Genomic DNA, 16,114 nt, shown 5'->3' with positions numbered 1-16,114 from the left:
TGGACGGAAGCCAGATTGGGATTCTGGGAGTATTTCCTCAGACAGTGGTAGTAGTCGGTTTGCAAGAGCACAAGCAAGGACTTTACCTGTCGTTGACAGGAGTGAGATACCCCTGTAATTTTCGCATTCAGCCTTGTCACCCTTCTTGAATATAGTCACTATTAGAGCATTCCTGAGCTCTGAGGGAAGTTCTTCTTTTTCCCAGACTTTGAGGAGTAGGGCATGAATGTGATACAAGAGTTCTAGTCCACCCTCCTTTAAGATCTCAGCTGGGATACCATCTGGACCAGCAGCTTTGTTGTTCTTAAGGCTCCTGATGGCATTTCGAACCTCTGTTATAGTTGGAGGTTCCCCCATGTCTTCTCCAAATTGTTTTGGCGGATGTGTTTGATAATGTCAAATTCAGTTGAGCTGACCCTGTTTAGGAGTTCTTGGAAATGCTCCTTCCATCGGGCGTTAATGGACTCGTTGTCCTTCAGTAACTTCTGACCTTCCTTTGTACGCAGGGGGTTTAGGCCATGGCAGCTTGGACCATAGATGGGCTTGGTAGCACTGAAAAAACCTCTGGTGTCACCAGAGTCTGCCATTCTCTGGATTTCAAGAGCCCTTTCCGTCCACCAAGAGTTTTTTAGCTCCCTTACCCGTCTCTGGACATCTGCCTTGGCTCTGGAGTGAGTCAACCTTTTGGCCTTGCAGGTTACATCATTTTGGCAGGCACAGAAGGCTTTCCTTTTCTTGGAGATGAGTTGTTCTATCTCTGTGTCATTCTCATCAGTCTTATTTTTACAGCTTTACGGCTTTACGGCACATGCTCTGCTGCGACGTCACGTCTGTCATGGCAGCTCACGCTACTGTCCTTACTGTTACTGTTACTGTACTGTCTTGGGTTTTTCTAGTTTCTAGTCATCTGTGCGATTTATTTGTTATTTAGTTTTTGTTAAGTGTGTCTGGTGAAGTTAAGCAACGACATAATGCTGAAACTGCTGTGGATTACCCTTGTGATTTTGTGGATGATCGAGAATGGTACAGCGCTCACGCCATTACAGTCAGATGTTACTGCACTACTCACATACAGCCGAGATGAGCTTCTGCGACTCCGGTCATCTGTTCTCTGTAACGAAAAACCGGCTGACATCCCTCCGGAGATCCGACCGAGGAAAAGGGGTAGCCGTGGTGGTATCCGTGCCCGGTTATGAAGGCGTCCTTTCAGACCTCCGTTACCCTCTGTCATATTGGCCAATGTACGTTCCCTTCGGAATAAGATGGATCAACTTCATGCCAAGTGTCAGGGGGAAAGACTCTTCAGGGACGCGTGCATCATCGCATTAACTGAATCCTGGCTCGATGAATCCATATCTGACTCTGAGATCAGCCTGGACTACTTTTTGACGGTCCGACAACTTTTTTTATAGGACCCGTCAGTCCTGGAAGGAGAGGGGTGGAGGACTATGTGTCTTTATAAACAAGCGCTGGTGTACTAACATAAAAATACACAGCATCATATGCACACCGGACGTAGAGATATTAACATTATCATTACGCCCCTTTTATCTTCCAAGAGAATTCCCCACTGTGGTTTTTGGGTGTGTTTACTGTCCACCAGATGCTAACATAAAAACAGCAGCAGAGCTAATAGCGGAGAATGCTAACGCAATGCTAAGTAAATACCCCCAAGCCCCGGTGTTCTATATGGGCGATTACAACAACTGCAGTCTTGACAGCGTACTTCCTTCCTTCCATCAGTATGTTCATTGTCCCACAAGGAAGGGAAATGTCTTGGATCTGTGTTACAGGAATGTTTTGGATGCATTTACTGTCCGTGCTCATCCTCCACTGGGCTCTTCGGACCATAATGTTTTGGTCTTTCTTCCGGGTTACAGACAGGAACTGAAGCGCATCAAGCTACAAGTCCACAGCTCCCCACAGTGGTCGGCGGATGCAACTGCATGTCTACAAGGCTCTCTGGCATGCACTGACTGGACCGTTTTTAACGGCACTTTGGATGAGAGACTGTCAGTTACAACGGACTATATAAAGTTTTGTATGGATACCTGCATACCAACAAAAACCTATAAGACTTTCCCCAACTCCAGGCCTTGGATTACCCCACAGATTAAATGAAAACTTGTTGAAAAACACAAAATATTTCAACGTCAGGATTGGATTTCACTTAAAATAATAGACAGACAGATAAAAAATTACATTATTAAAGAAAAACTTAAATACAAAGAGAAAATTGAACATGAGTTTTCTACAATGAACACAAAACAAGCCTTCAAGAAAATAAAAATACTGACAGGACAGGATGTGAAACAAGATTATAGCACAATCACTGACCCCATGACCTTTGCAAACAGCCTAAATACTTTTTATTCTAGATTTGACATCACTGACTACTCAGCTGTCTGTAGTGAGCTACTTAATGCTATCCCTCTTGATCCACCAACATCTCCTCCCTTTACAGAGGTAGATGTTCGACAGGAGCTGAGTAGGTGCAAAGTTGGCAAGGCCATGGGGCCGGATTGCATCCCTGCCAGGCTGCTCAAGCTTTGTGCAATGGAACTCTCACCGATTTTCTATTCAATAATGCATGAGTCATACATTACAGCATGGTGGCCCACCCTATGGAAAATCTCTACCATCATTCCTCTACCAAAGAAACCCCGCCCGTCAGAGTTCAACCATTACAGGCCTGTTGCTCTCACACCCATAGTAAGCAAATGCTATGAAAAACTGATTCTCCGGAACATCTTGTCAACTGTCAATCCACAGCTGGATAAATATCAGTTTGCCTACAAAGCCAGGCGAGGGACGGAGGATGCTGTTGTATGTCTCCTTCATACCCTCCTTCAACATCTGGAAACATCTGGTAACTCTGCTGCAGTTCTCTTTGTGGACCTAAGCTCAGCCTTCAACACAATCCAACGTCATCAGATGATTAGAAAACTACACCAACTCAATGTTGCACCTAATTACATCCATCTGATTCACAGTTTCTTGAGCAACAGGCCACAGGCTGTGAGGATAGGGTCTGTCACATCGAACACCATTATAATTAACACTTGAGCTCCTCAAGGCTGTGTCTTCTCTCCCTTCCTCTACACGCTCTACACCAATGACTGTATTTGTCCTTCACCCATCACAACATACTACAAATACTCCGACGATACTGCAATTCTGGCTCTTCTCAATGATCATACCACCATTGCTGCTTACCACGATACAATATCACACTTCACACACTGGTGCATAGACAATTTTTTCCATCTCAATGTTGAGAAAACAAAAGAACTGGTCTTTAACGCACCCAGTCTCAGTCAGATCTCCATTCATGGCAACATCATAGAACAGGTGGAGAAATTCAAATACCTTGGACTCACCCTGGACAACAAGCTCACTTTTGACCATCACATAACAGACATTCAAAAACGCTCACAACAACGTCTGCATGTTCTACGAAAACTCAGCTCCCTTTGCATTGCCCCTCGTCTTCTGTTACTTCTGTATATGAGCATCATACAGCCCATTTTGTTATACTGCTCCACTAGTTTTTACACTATGCTGTCAGTCACTAACAAAAACAAACTCAGTAAAATCACACACATAGCTTCAAAAATAATACATTCCTCTACACCTAACATTTCAGAACTTAATGACAGAGCAATAGCCCGCCTTGCCCAATCTATAACAACGGACCCAGAGCATCCCCTCAACTTCAACTTCACTCTCCTGCCCTCAGGCTGCAGGTATAGGACCCTGAAATGGAGAAGGGCTCGTTTCAAAAAGAGCTTTGTTCCATTGGCGATCTCAATCCTCAATAATTTACATGGTAAATTATGGTCTGTCCAGCAGTTATCAGTGTTAACCATGGCCCTTGTGATATTCACGTCACGGCGGTCCCTGATTCGTACAATAACATAGTCAATGAGATGCCACTCTTTGGAGCGGGGGTGTCTCCAAGAGGCCTTAAAGGGATACTTCACCGATTTAGCATTCAGCTTTGTATCTGTAGAAACCCGGCAGTATTACTGAATGACCATGTTTTCCTCCCTCATTTCCCCCTGAGAGGAGAGATATTTGCATTTTGGTTCTGCAAAAAAGTCCTCCGATGATGTAATATGACGATTTTTGCATCATCGGAGGACTTTTTTGCAGAACCAAAATGCAGATATCTCTCCTCTCAGGGGGAAATGATGGAGGGAAACATGGTCATTCAGTAATACTGCCGGGTTTCTACAGATACAAAGCTGAATGCTAAATCGGTGAAGTATCCCTTTAAGTTTGTTTTTCTGGCGAAAGAGAGCATGAGTGATGATAAGACCATGCTTCGCACACATGCTGAGAAGCATAACTCCATTAGAATTGATGTTCCCGATGCCTTCCTTTCCTATAGTGTCCTTCCAGAGGTGTTGATCCCTGCCAACCCTGTCATTGAAGTCTCCAAGTAGTATAATCTTATCTTCCTAGGGGATTCTCGACAGTGTCTTGTCTAAGCAGGAGTAGAAGGCCTCTTTTACATCCTCTTCAGAGTCTAAAGTAGGGGCATAGGCGCTCACAACTGTTGCTATCTGGTTGTTGTCAAGCACCAGACGGATGGTCATGGGATGCTCACTAATCCCCACAGGGAGTTCAAGGAGGTGGTTGATGAGCTGATTCCTAATGGCAATTCCAACACCATGGATCCTGGGCTCGTCAAAAGCTTTTCCTTTCCAGAAGAAAGTTTAGCCACCCTTCTCTTCTTTCAGTTGTCCTTCATCTGCCAGTCGGGTTTCGGAAAGGGCAGCTAGGTCAATTTGGCATCTTCTCAGTTCTCTAGCAATGATTGCGGTTCTTCTCTCTGGTCTATCACTGCTTGCACTATCCATCAGTGTGCGCACATTCCAAGTTCCAAAGTTCATTGTTTTATGTTTCTGACCGCAAATGGTGATCCCTCTGGATGCGGTAATCCAGTCAGGAGATTTGAGGCAGGCTATTTTTAGGGCACCTTTTCTAGCCCCTTCCCCATGTGGTGTGAGCAGATTGGATCCTAAAAAGGGCTGCTCAGTCGTGGGTGCAGCTGCCGGAGGGCTCTTTCTGCCTCGTTCCAAGAGCCCAGCGACTGAATCAAGCACGCACCGCCTAATGTGCCAGTTTGTGACTAAGGGCTTCCAGATCTCACAATCCTGCCCCCATCGCCACATTCTGTTCGCCATAGGACTTAAACCGGATGTTAGGGTGGTTTCCCATGGAGGACGCCTGTGAGTGATTTTGTTTAACGTGGGGAGACTGTTGCACAAACAGCCACCACACGATCCTTGACAGAGGAAGGGTCAGAATCCAGTGGCATGGAGTCCAAGACGACTGGGGACCCTTTTCTGCTGCAGCCTTCATCCGCCTTCCTAGCCGTTGTGACGCTCCCATAAGGCCAGCTGTCATCCTCCGCCTGCTCCACCGTTGAGGTCTCCACCGTTGAGGTCTCTAATAGCAGAGAGGGACAAAAAGCACTAGCCTACCAACACGTTTCCACAGCGTGTTTTTGTTCAGAACATGTGAACCAGCTGCAACGGAAAAATTAGATCAGTGAGTACATAACGGCTAATGTAGTTGCAACACGCATTTGGAAAGGCGAGGCGCTAGAGAGAACTGTTCGTTTGAATGCAAAATACAATTTCACCACTAGATGGGGGTAAATCCTACTTATTGTCCCTTTGAAATACACTAGTCAACTTTTGAAGTTGATCAAAATGTTTCATAAAAGTTGTCTTAAAACCAATACTCAATACATGTTTTGTCTTAGGACAACTTTCCACTTCAAATGTTGACTAGTATAGATAAATACTATAGATTTAAGAGGCTGAAGTAGTCTGGCTGGGTCAATTGTATTCATCACATTTAATTTTGCAAATAATTGTTTTTGTTTTTTATTTGATGTGATAAATTATGTTTCCACCAGAAAGTTTTTTTTTTTTTTTTTGCTTTTTTAAATTGTTTAAGCATTAAAGCAAAGCATCACTTTGTTGTTTTCCTCACTTTTGTAAGTCACTTTAGATCAAAGCATTTTCTAAATGCAATATAGGAGAATTTTATAAATTTCATGTTAAAATTGCTTAAAACGGGGGTTTTATGGGGTAAAAGTCATCTTAAAATGTTGTAAGTGTCCACACAAAAATGTCTCTATATCCACATGCAAACTGTAACTCAGTAAGAATGTCTTCCAGTGATCATTGCTTTTCTTAGGCACAGTTTGTGTGTGAATTCAGAGATATTGGTTTGTGGACTGCCCGATGTTAAACCATGTAACAAAATTCTCAAAATCCAACTGAACCAAACAGGATATTTTACACATGCACAAATGAAGATAGATGAAACTTATTTGTATTTAATTTGTATGGACAAATGTGTGTCTATTTGTACAAATTGCTGCATATTCATTTAATTTTGAAGTCTTACAGATTCAAATTGTAAGGCATTTGTGTGTGGATTGTAGACACTTGCAACATATATCAAGTTTTTTGATAAATGCGCATGCATTTGTCTTTGTGTTGATTTTAAAATTTATTTTACTGAATTTTTAAACTTGAATGAAATGAATGAATGTACTACTATATTCTCTTATGTCTTGCATGTATCAGGTGTGTTTTGTAGTTGCTGTGTTTGTCATCGGTCAGCGGATGGATGCGTGTGCCCTTCTGCATTCATTCGCATTGATTGCTGTTCTAGCGCGTCGTCGCAGGAAGGCCATAGGAGAAGTGTGGTTAAAATACTGCTGCTTTATCGTAGGTGTTATTGTGCTGCAGTATCTGCTGTGCATTGGCCTGCCACCAGCGCTCTGTGTCGGTTAGTTGTTTAGTTTACTATGTTACATTGAAGACTATAGATAGATAATAACAATAAACTGCAGTTCTAATACTCTGAATGGGGGAAACTGCAATGCAGTTATATCAAAATGATATAAATGCAGTTATATTAAAATGATATTAAAATAATATTCACAAATAAACACACCATGCACAAACTACACTATGGTTGCTGGTTCGGCTGGTTAGGGTCACTCAATTCAGTGAGCCAACTATATTAAAAATGATAGATGACAGACAAGACAGATCAATAGATCCTGTTCCAGCTGTATGGTGTCTGTTCAGGTGGTGTAGTCTTTACTCATAACCTGGTAAACAGAATCATGTGTATTAAGGGGACACTTCTGAATGTTTCTTAACCAACAGTTTCTGCTGGGAATCATGCTTGTACATTCTCATAAAGCACCTTCTGCTTTATATTAGATTATCCCTGGAGGACGTTGTCTCCCGCTTTGAGTTCTAATCTGATAAAATGGCTGTATTTACCAGACTACGCTATGAGTCCAGATGCCACCTTCATCTTCTGTGAGTTCTCTATCAGACCACATGTCTATGCTTCAAACCTGTGTCTCTCTTACAGTACCTTCTTCTCTCATTCCTGTCTCCAGATGACTTCCTGCTGTTGTTGGTAGCATCTCTACAGTTGCAGGTTTTTGAGGATGAAAATCAGGCTCGTGTGAGACTCCTGGCAGGAGAAAACGTGGAGATCAGCCGAAGTCTGGATCCACAAACCCTCAACCAGTACTCCCCAGTCCAAAATTTTCTGCATTGCAGGTGTGTGGACCTAAATGTTTTGGTTTTGAACACTGGATTCTTATGGATTTTATACCTTTAGTACATTTGTACAGTGCACATTTTCTATAGGTATTAAAATAATTGAGTGGAGGGAGCCCTTGCTGTAAAAAGGAGAGCACAACTCTAGCTGAGCATTTCCGGGGGTCTTCTCGATGAGAAGAACACCACTTCACTAACAGGTTCCACTTCAAAGCGTAAGCATGTCTTGTAGACGAAGCTCACGCTGAAGTGATTGTATGCACCCTCCAAGGACCCAGCATAGAGTTTTTAGAGGTTCCGGACCTGGGTGCCTCATTTCTGAGAAAGTAGATCCTCTCTCAAAGGGACTCATTGGGGTGGAAGGGGGGGCTGTCATGAGAAGTACTAGTTTTGGGAACCAGGTCCGATTGGGTCAATTAGGCGGCACCATTAGGTTGTGCCATGAAGTTCAAGATTCCTGCTAACAAATGACCTGCACAAAATAAACAGCAACCACAGAACAGATGTACAGCTAACTCACAAAGACAAAATCCATTACCTTTTGTTTTTCCTTTATGTGCTTAGATCCTATCTGGATATGGTGAAGGTGTTTCTGTTCAGTCATTTCTTCTGGCTGGTGTTATGTCTCATATTCATCACTGGCACCACCAGGATTAACATCTTTTGTCTGGGTTATTTGATGGCCTGTTTCTACTTCATGTTGTTTGGAGGCACATTACTGCTGCAGCCGGTGCGATATGTACTCAGACTGTGGGACTGTCTGATAGCGTACACCTGTTTGGTCATCAGCTTCAAGAACTTGCTCTCGGTAAGCATGCACATGTCTGAATGATCTCTCTAGAATTGTGCTTTTGTAGGGGCCAAAAAAAAAGGGATTTGTAGGGTATCTTTTGTATTAATAAATCTGTCTTTGTCTTAATATAATCCATGTACAGTAATTTTCCGCAGATTCATTTTCTCCAACCCAACACTTATCGGTATAATAATCAAACAGAACAGGGCTGCATTTCACAAAAGCACCATAGACCAAAGCAGATCATAGAAACTCAATGTATATTTGAATAAAGTGTGAATATATCTAAAGTGAGGAAATGTAAGCAAAAACAACATCAGGTACATAAAGTGCTGTGAAAAAATCCTGAAAAATTCCTAAAGGAGAATGTTCGGCCATCTGTTTGTTACCTCAAGCTGAAGCAAACTTGGGTTCTGCAGCAGGATGGTCCAAAACACACCAGCAAGTCCACCTCTGAATGGTTGAAGAAAAACAAAATGAAGACTTTTGAGTGGCCTAAGCCAAAGTCCTGGGGCCGTATTCACAAAGAATTTTAAGGTAATTTTAAAAGTAGCTCCTAACTGGCAAATTTAGGAGCAACTCCTAAAAATAATGGTCTAGCATATTGTTTATGACATTTGTTTCATAATTCATTACATTCATGACAAGCAGGAAGTTTTTAGAATTACATGAACCCTCAACCCTCGACTGGCTTAGCATACCACCGCCTCTCGCAGTCTTCTGGGTCCGCGACACAAGCGGGAATGCTGCATTGATCTGCAAACAAATCCTTTTCCCAGTAATGTGCAGGTTGATCCGAAATGAGCGGGTGCCTGCGGTCACCCGCGGTTACGAGTCATCCAAAAAAATATTTATGATATTTGGGTCGCAGTCGGGCGGGTCGTTTAAAATATTTTAAAATATTACTACAAATATTATTAATATTGAAACTATTTTAAACAATTACTACTTAAAAAAATGCAGCCCAGGGAGCGGGTCAGGTACACTATTTTTTTTTTTTTTGCGGTCCGAGTTGCGGGCGGGTTAGTTGAAAACGTCGATTGGGTGCGGGTTGTTTATACATTGACCCGCGCATCACTGTCTCCCACGTCTCACGCTTAGTTTTGCTTGATATCTCAGTGCCCAATTTCCCTTTTATTAAGTTTCTTTTTTCCAGCACCAAGTGGGCCAGCAGCAGTAACTGATCCTGCATCCAGTTGGGCTTTCTTTTCCGTTTTGGCGAGTTCATAATCCACCGTCATTTCAGGGCTCAAAATTAACTTTTTTATTTGGTAGCACTGGTGCTCCCAACTTTAAAGAGTTAGGAGCACCAGCAAAAATTTAGGCGCACTCATCCAAAAATTATGAAGCACCACAACTACAATTTATTATAAAGTGAATAGATTTATTTTATAAAAAATTAAACACCACAACTGGGCTTTACACATCCTATGGCCAAGATTTGAAATTTGGTCTTTTTGCTGCATAGATTACTAAAATAATACCCAAATGCTGTTTAAATAATATAGCAGCAATAATAATTTAACAATTACAGGAAACACAAATATGATTACAAAAGAAAATCTAGCAAACACGTAAAACACTGATTGAAGGTGACATTACAAAAGTGACCCTAATATAGAAGGCTAATATACAACCCCAAAACAGAAAAAGTTGGGACATAGTAGAAATTGTGAGTAAAAAAGGAATGGAATAATTTACAAATCTCATAAACTTATATTTTATTCACAGTAGAATATAGATAACATATCAAATGTTGAAAGTAAAATATTTTGAAATGTCATGCCAAATATTGGCTCATTTTGGATTTCATGAGAGCTACACATTCCAAAAAAAGTTGGGACAGGTAGCAATATGAGGCCAGAAAAGTTAAATGTGCATATAAAGGAACAGCTGGAGGAGGACCAATGTTTAGGAATGGGAATGTTGACCTATTCTTGTCTAATACAGACTTCTAGTTGCTCAACTGTCTTAGGTCTTCTTTGTCGCATCTTTCGCTTTATGATGCACCAAATCTTTTCTTTGGGTGAAAGATCTGGACTGCAGGCTGGCCATTTCAGTACTCAAATCCTTCTTCTATGCAGTCTTGATGTTGTAATTGATGCACTATGTGGTCTGGCATTGTCATGTTGGAAAATGCAAGGTCTTCCCTGAAAGAGACGACGTCTGAATGGGATCATATGTATCTAGAACTTGGATAAACCTTTCAGCATTGATGGTGCCTTTCCAGATGTGTAAGCTGACCATGCCACACGCACTCATGCAACCCCAAACCATCAGAGATGCAGGCTTCTGAAAAGAGCGCTAATAACAACTTGGGTTGTCATTGTCCTCTTTAGTCCGGATGAAATGGCATCCCAGTTTTTCAAAAAGAACTTCAAATTTTGATTCGTTGGACCACAGAACAGTTTTCCACTTTGCCAAAGTCCATTTTAAATGAGCCTTGCCCAGGGAAAACGCCTGCGCTTCTGGATCATGTTTAGATATGGCTTCTTTTTTGACCTACAGAGTTTTAGCTGGCAACAGCGAATGACACGGTGGATTGTGTTCACTGACAATGTGTTCTGGAAGTATTCCAGAGCCCATGTTGTGATTTCCATTACAGTAGCATTCCTGTATGTGATGCAGTGCCATCTAAGAGCCCGAAGATCACAGGCATCCGGTATGGTTTTCCGGTCTTGACCCTTACGCACAGAGATTGTTCCAGATTCTCTGAATCTTTGAATGATATTTTGCACCGTAGATGATGATAACTTCAATCTCATTGCATTTTTTCTCTGAGAAACTCAGAAAACTATTTTTTCGCTGCAGCATTGGGGGAATTGGTGATTCTCTGCCCATCTTGACCTCTGAGAGACACTGCCATTCTGAGAGGCTCTTTTTATACCTAATCATGTTGCCAATTGACCTAATAAGTTGCAAATTGGTCTTTCAACTGTTCCTTATATGTACATTTAAATTTTCTGGCCTCTTATTGCTACCTGTCCCAACTTTTTTTGGAATGTGTAGCTCTCATGAAATGCAAAATGTGCCAACATTTGGCATGACATTTCAAAATATCTTACTTTCAACATTTGATATGTTATCTATATTCTATTGTGAATAAAATATAAGTTTATGAGATTTGTAAATTATTCCATTCCTTTTTTACTCACAATTTCTACTGTGTCCCAACTTTTTCTGTTTTGGGGTTGTATATTGGTATTGATAACTGCATTACCAGGATGATATTACTACTAAATATTCAATGTTTTTAACAACATACCATCAGCATTGTCGTGTTCCACCTCAACATGGAATACAAGGATGTTTGTCGGATGTCCCTGAAGCAGGATGCGCACATACATCATCAAACACTATTTGATAGACAGGTCGGTGTCTCCATCAATAATGAACACATTTGTCACGACAATTCTTGTGTTTTTGGCACTTTCGCCATGTTTAAGCAAGGTCTCGCGCTTAAATGTATGGATTCTGCCACCAACGCCGTTTTACCTGCTACCTCCGTTTCACAGGATTTACAGTAAACACAGTAACATCGAGTCATTTTCATAGCGGAGCCACTCGTAATCTTTAAGCCTTTCTCCGAAAGGTTTAACGTTAAGCCTTATTTTCCGGTGGTGAAGTTGCATTTAAATCCGGACCGTCGTTATGAATTAATACAGTAGTAACATTGGCTGTTGTCGCCTAGTTCTCAATCTCTTCATGCTCGCGGTTCGTTTTTTCACATTTTCGCGCTTTGCGTACCAACGTAGCACGGCAACAAGGAATGATTGACATTCATATTAGCCAATCTGCGCTCTTCATTAAACGCAAGAACTTAAAGGTGAATTGGTTATGTAATGTTGGAGAGAATGCTGAACCTGGAACAGCACACAGCATACACAATCTAAATCAAGTCACACCACAACAAAATAGGCAGTTGCAAAAATGCTCCCAAATATATGCGACCAAAACAGTCGCAGTTTCGAGCCCTGCATTTATTTATTGCATTAGGCTTCTTCAATATGGGCAACATTTCCTTGCTTTAAGTAGTCTATTTAGGCTAATAAGATGTAAATTAATCAAGCAAGTGTTAGGGTACCTTGATTTAATTTAATTTCATTCACGACTTTTATATATGCATTTTGATGGCATTACTATTATTATTTGTGTAGGACACAGACATATTTCGATGTTGTAATTCCATGATTTGGTGCGTCTGTGTTATGTTCCGCATAGGGTGACCACCCGTCCCGCGTAGCGCGTGAACGCACAGCGTTTGAAGCCCAATTCATGCGTCCCGCAAATTGAGACCGTGTCACGCATAATCAATGATTGCTTAAAAAAAAGTTGGTCGCTCTATATCCTTGAGCCCCAGGCAGCCAAACGAACATTACTAGACAGTTCAGGCTCGCTCGCCACTCGCTACTCGCACGCTACTGTTGCCCCTCAGCTGAACTGCTGACTAGGTTGTTGTCAACTTTTCGTTGTTGTCATGACAACAAGTGCGATTTAGGAGTACTCATAGTGGTAAGATAAAATTCTTTGTGAATACGGCCCCTGATCTCAATCCTATTGTAATGCTGTGGCATGACCTTAAATGGGTGGTTCATGCTTGAAAACCCTCCAATGTGGCTGAATTACAAGAATTCGGCAAAGATGAGTGGGCCAAAATTCCCCCACAGCACTGGAACAGACTCATTGCAAGTTATCACAAACACTTGATTGCAGTTGTTGCTGTTAACAGTGGCCAAACCAGTTATTAGGTTTAGGGGCATGTGGGTTTGGATTTCGTTTTCCCTTCATAATAAAAAACTTCGTTTTAAAACTGCATGTTGTGTTTACTTGTGTTATTTCTTTGATTAATGTTTTAGATCATGAATCAAACTGAAATATTAAAGTGTGAGGGTCAACACAACTGTATGTGGATTTAAAACAAATAACTTACCAATATAACTGTGTGTGTGTGCGTGTGTGTGTGTGTTTGTGTTTGATCAGCTGGGTTCTTGTGCGTATCTGGATGGATTACAGATTCATGGTTGTTGGCTAATTCAGGCCTTCAGTATGTTCTGCACCATCAAGGGCTACACTTTACGTAAGTAGCACATTACTTGTTGTTTAAGTAGTGCGCAATTGAAATATCACATTTATGTTTTACAAACTTTTATAAGCCATGTATGGTTTGTTAAATGTTTATGGTAAGTTGTTTTTGTTACCACTCCTTTGAAAAGGGCTACCTTATAAAAAAAAATAGAACCTATCATGAAACATAAAAGAAACAATAAAAAAGTTGCAGCTATTGATATTGACTGACATACAGCTGCTGTTCTGGTTAAGATTAAAATATGAAAATTCTTATTATAATTATACTGTCTCTGTATGTTATATATGTGTGTACAGCTGAAGCAGATGATAAGTGTGAACTTCCGGAGGGTGAAGCAGGAATTATTTGGGATGCCATCTGTTTTACTGTGTTGCTGATTCAGAGGAGAGTCTTTCTCAGCTATTACTTTCTCTATGTTGTGTCCGACCTTCAGACCTCGAAGATTCTTGCCTCCAGGTCAGAAAGCATTTATTATTATTTATACAGGTCTTCTGACTGTTTTTACACATTTTACCCATCAGTTCTGCTTAACCCCCCATTCAGTTTTTTTCTTTCTGTCCTTGGCTGTGTCTCAAAAGTCATATGTCAGTATATCATGTGCATAGGTTTGGGCACTGGTAAGCTCACTTCACATTGGGACACTGTTCGGTTATTTTCCTGTGACGAGACTGCTTAATGCTAATTTGCAGCTGTTATTCATCAAACAACCAGCAAAACCAACATCTTTGACTTAATTTTTAAACACTTGTTAAATATATTATGAAAATCACTTCATTATTCTATTATATATCTGTGCATGTGCATACATTTGGAAGAATATTACATTTAAAAATAAAAAGCAGATTGTGGCCCCTTCCTGTCTAACAATGTGTGTTTATATTCAAACTAAAACAAACGTTTGTCATTTCAACATTCTGTCGCATGGGAATTATGCTGGTCTATGCTGGTTTAGCTGGTGGTCACCAGCATACCAGCACCAAAACACAACATATGCTGGTCTTGATGGGATGACCAGCATGGGATGCTGGTGCTAATTTTGGTGCTGGTTTAGCTGGTGCTAATGCTGGTTTGGTGCTGGTTTTGCTGTTTTTTTCAGCAGGATATTGTTCCTATTCCTTCGATATTCATGGGACCCATAGGTTAGATATTTGAAATGTGATTATTAGCAGACAGGTATCAATCTATCCCTTACAATTTGCACATAGAAACATATAAGAGTAGATTATGATTTAGTTTTTATGTTAGATATATAGCATTTACAGTCATCTAGAAACAACTGCCAGTTCTATTAGGATTATTTCTTGTTGTTTTTTCATTTTTCTAGTACTTATCATACAATTCAGTTTGAGTTAATAAATGATTATGTTTAAGTGACAGAATAATTCAACTAAAACAGGGATCTTAAATATCAGTCTTATAAATATCCTGGGAAATTTAATTGTAAGATGAATAGTGGGATTGTTCTTAAGAAGGCACAAGCGAGAGCTTGAGGGCCAGGAAACATGTAGTAGTATTACTGTGGTATGGATGATAAAAGAGGATAAATGAAATAATTAAGATGGCTGGTTCAATGCTCCAGAGGTTAACTTCAACTAAAATCCATTCTTTATCTGAAACTGCCAACAAATCTACAGTAATTTTTATGTTTTTGTTTTAAGAGGAGCAGAGCTTTTTGAAGCCAAAGTAAAGAAACGAGTGGCAGCCAGGTTAGAGATGGAGAAAAAGTCTGTAGAGATACTAAAGAAACAGTAAGTGTGTTACAGTAATTAATAAGATGCGATAATAATCCCTGATTGTCTTAATCTAGTTGTATTTTTGCCCTACAGAATGGAAAAAATCAGGTCTAAACAGAAGAATTCCTTTGATGAGTCTTCACATCAGCCAAAGCAAAACGGTACTTTGAACACATTCATATCACACATTTAGTTGTGTTGACATGCTGATGTCTGTATGTATCTGTATGTATGAATCTTTAATTGAAAGAGACAATGATCAATTCTGTTGTGTGCGACACCTAAGACACAAACTGAGAGCTGTACACATGGCCAGATCAACAACAGATCACAGATCAATCTATAGTTTCAGTTCTTCATCTTACATTTACAGTAGCAGACACTTTTTCAAAGCGACTTACAAACGAAGTAACAATAGCAGAAATAAGAACAACAAAAAACAGCAATACATAAGTGCACTAAAACCAGTATTAAGTCTAACACAGTAAACATAGCCAAGGTTTATTTTTTTAGAACAGAAAAAGATAAAGATATAAAAATACATTAGAAAAATACATACAAAGAGACGTGTACCCTCTTTGGCTCATTGAAGACCACTCTTACTGCTGCATTCTGGATCATCTGTTGATGTTTGATTGTACATGCTGGGAGTTCGTTTTTTTTCTCTCTTTTCAGACTGATCTTAGGATCTTAGGTGTAAACAGTAACAGATAGTGAGTGATTATCATATAGTCTGACAGTCGTGTCTTTACATTTAAAGGCATTTAGCAGCTATAGGATTCTGTAAACAATCCTACCAGAGATTCAGCTTCTGCATAACACAATACAAGCAGCTAAATGAAAATAACTGGATGTACACATCAAAATGTGAAGAGTTAATGATGTATGTACT

General features: G+C 40.5%; 1 protein-coding gene across 1 annotated transcript in view; it reads left to right on the top strand.

Moving 5' to 3' along the window:
* Nucleotides 1-16,114, top strand: part of LOC135782679 (piezo-type mechanosensitive ion channel component 2) — an 80,545-nt gene that overhangs the window by 39,666 nt on the left and 24,765 nt on the right. The window contains exons 23-30 of the mRNA XM_065293133.2: nt 6,612-6,816; nt 7,260-7,361; nt 7,445-7,610; nt 8,175-8,418; nt 13,384-13,480; nt 13,786-13,945; nt 15,148-15,237; nt 15,316-15,383. Of these exons, the coding sequence (XP_065149205.1) occupies nt 6,612-6,816; nt 7,260-7,361; nt 7,445-7,610; nt 8,175-8,418; nt 13,384-13,480; nt 13,786-13,945; nt 15,148-15,237; nt 15,316-15,383 (1,132 nt within the window). The remainder of the gene's footprint in view (nt 1-6,611; nt 6,817-7,259; nt 7,362-7,444; nt 7,611-8,174; nt 8,419-13,383; nt 13,481-13,785; nt 13,946-15,147; nt 15,238-15,315; nt 15,384-16,114) is intronic.

This window comes from Paramisgurnus dabryanus, chromosome 15 (genome assembly GCF_030506205.2).
Source record: "Paramisgurnus dabryanus chromosome 15, PD_genome_1.1, whole genome shotgun sequence".
Lineage (NCBI taxonomy): Eukaryota > Metazoa > Chordata > Actinopteri > Cypriniformes > Cobitidae > Paramisgurnus > Paramisgurnus dabryanus.
Note: the sequence above shows the minus strand (reverse complement) of the source record. Positions and strands in the feature narration are given on the sequence as shown.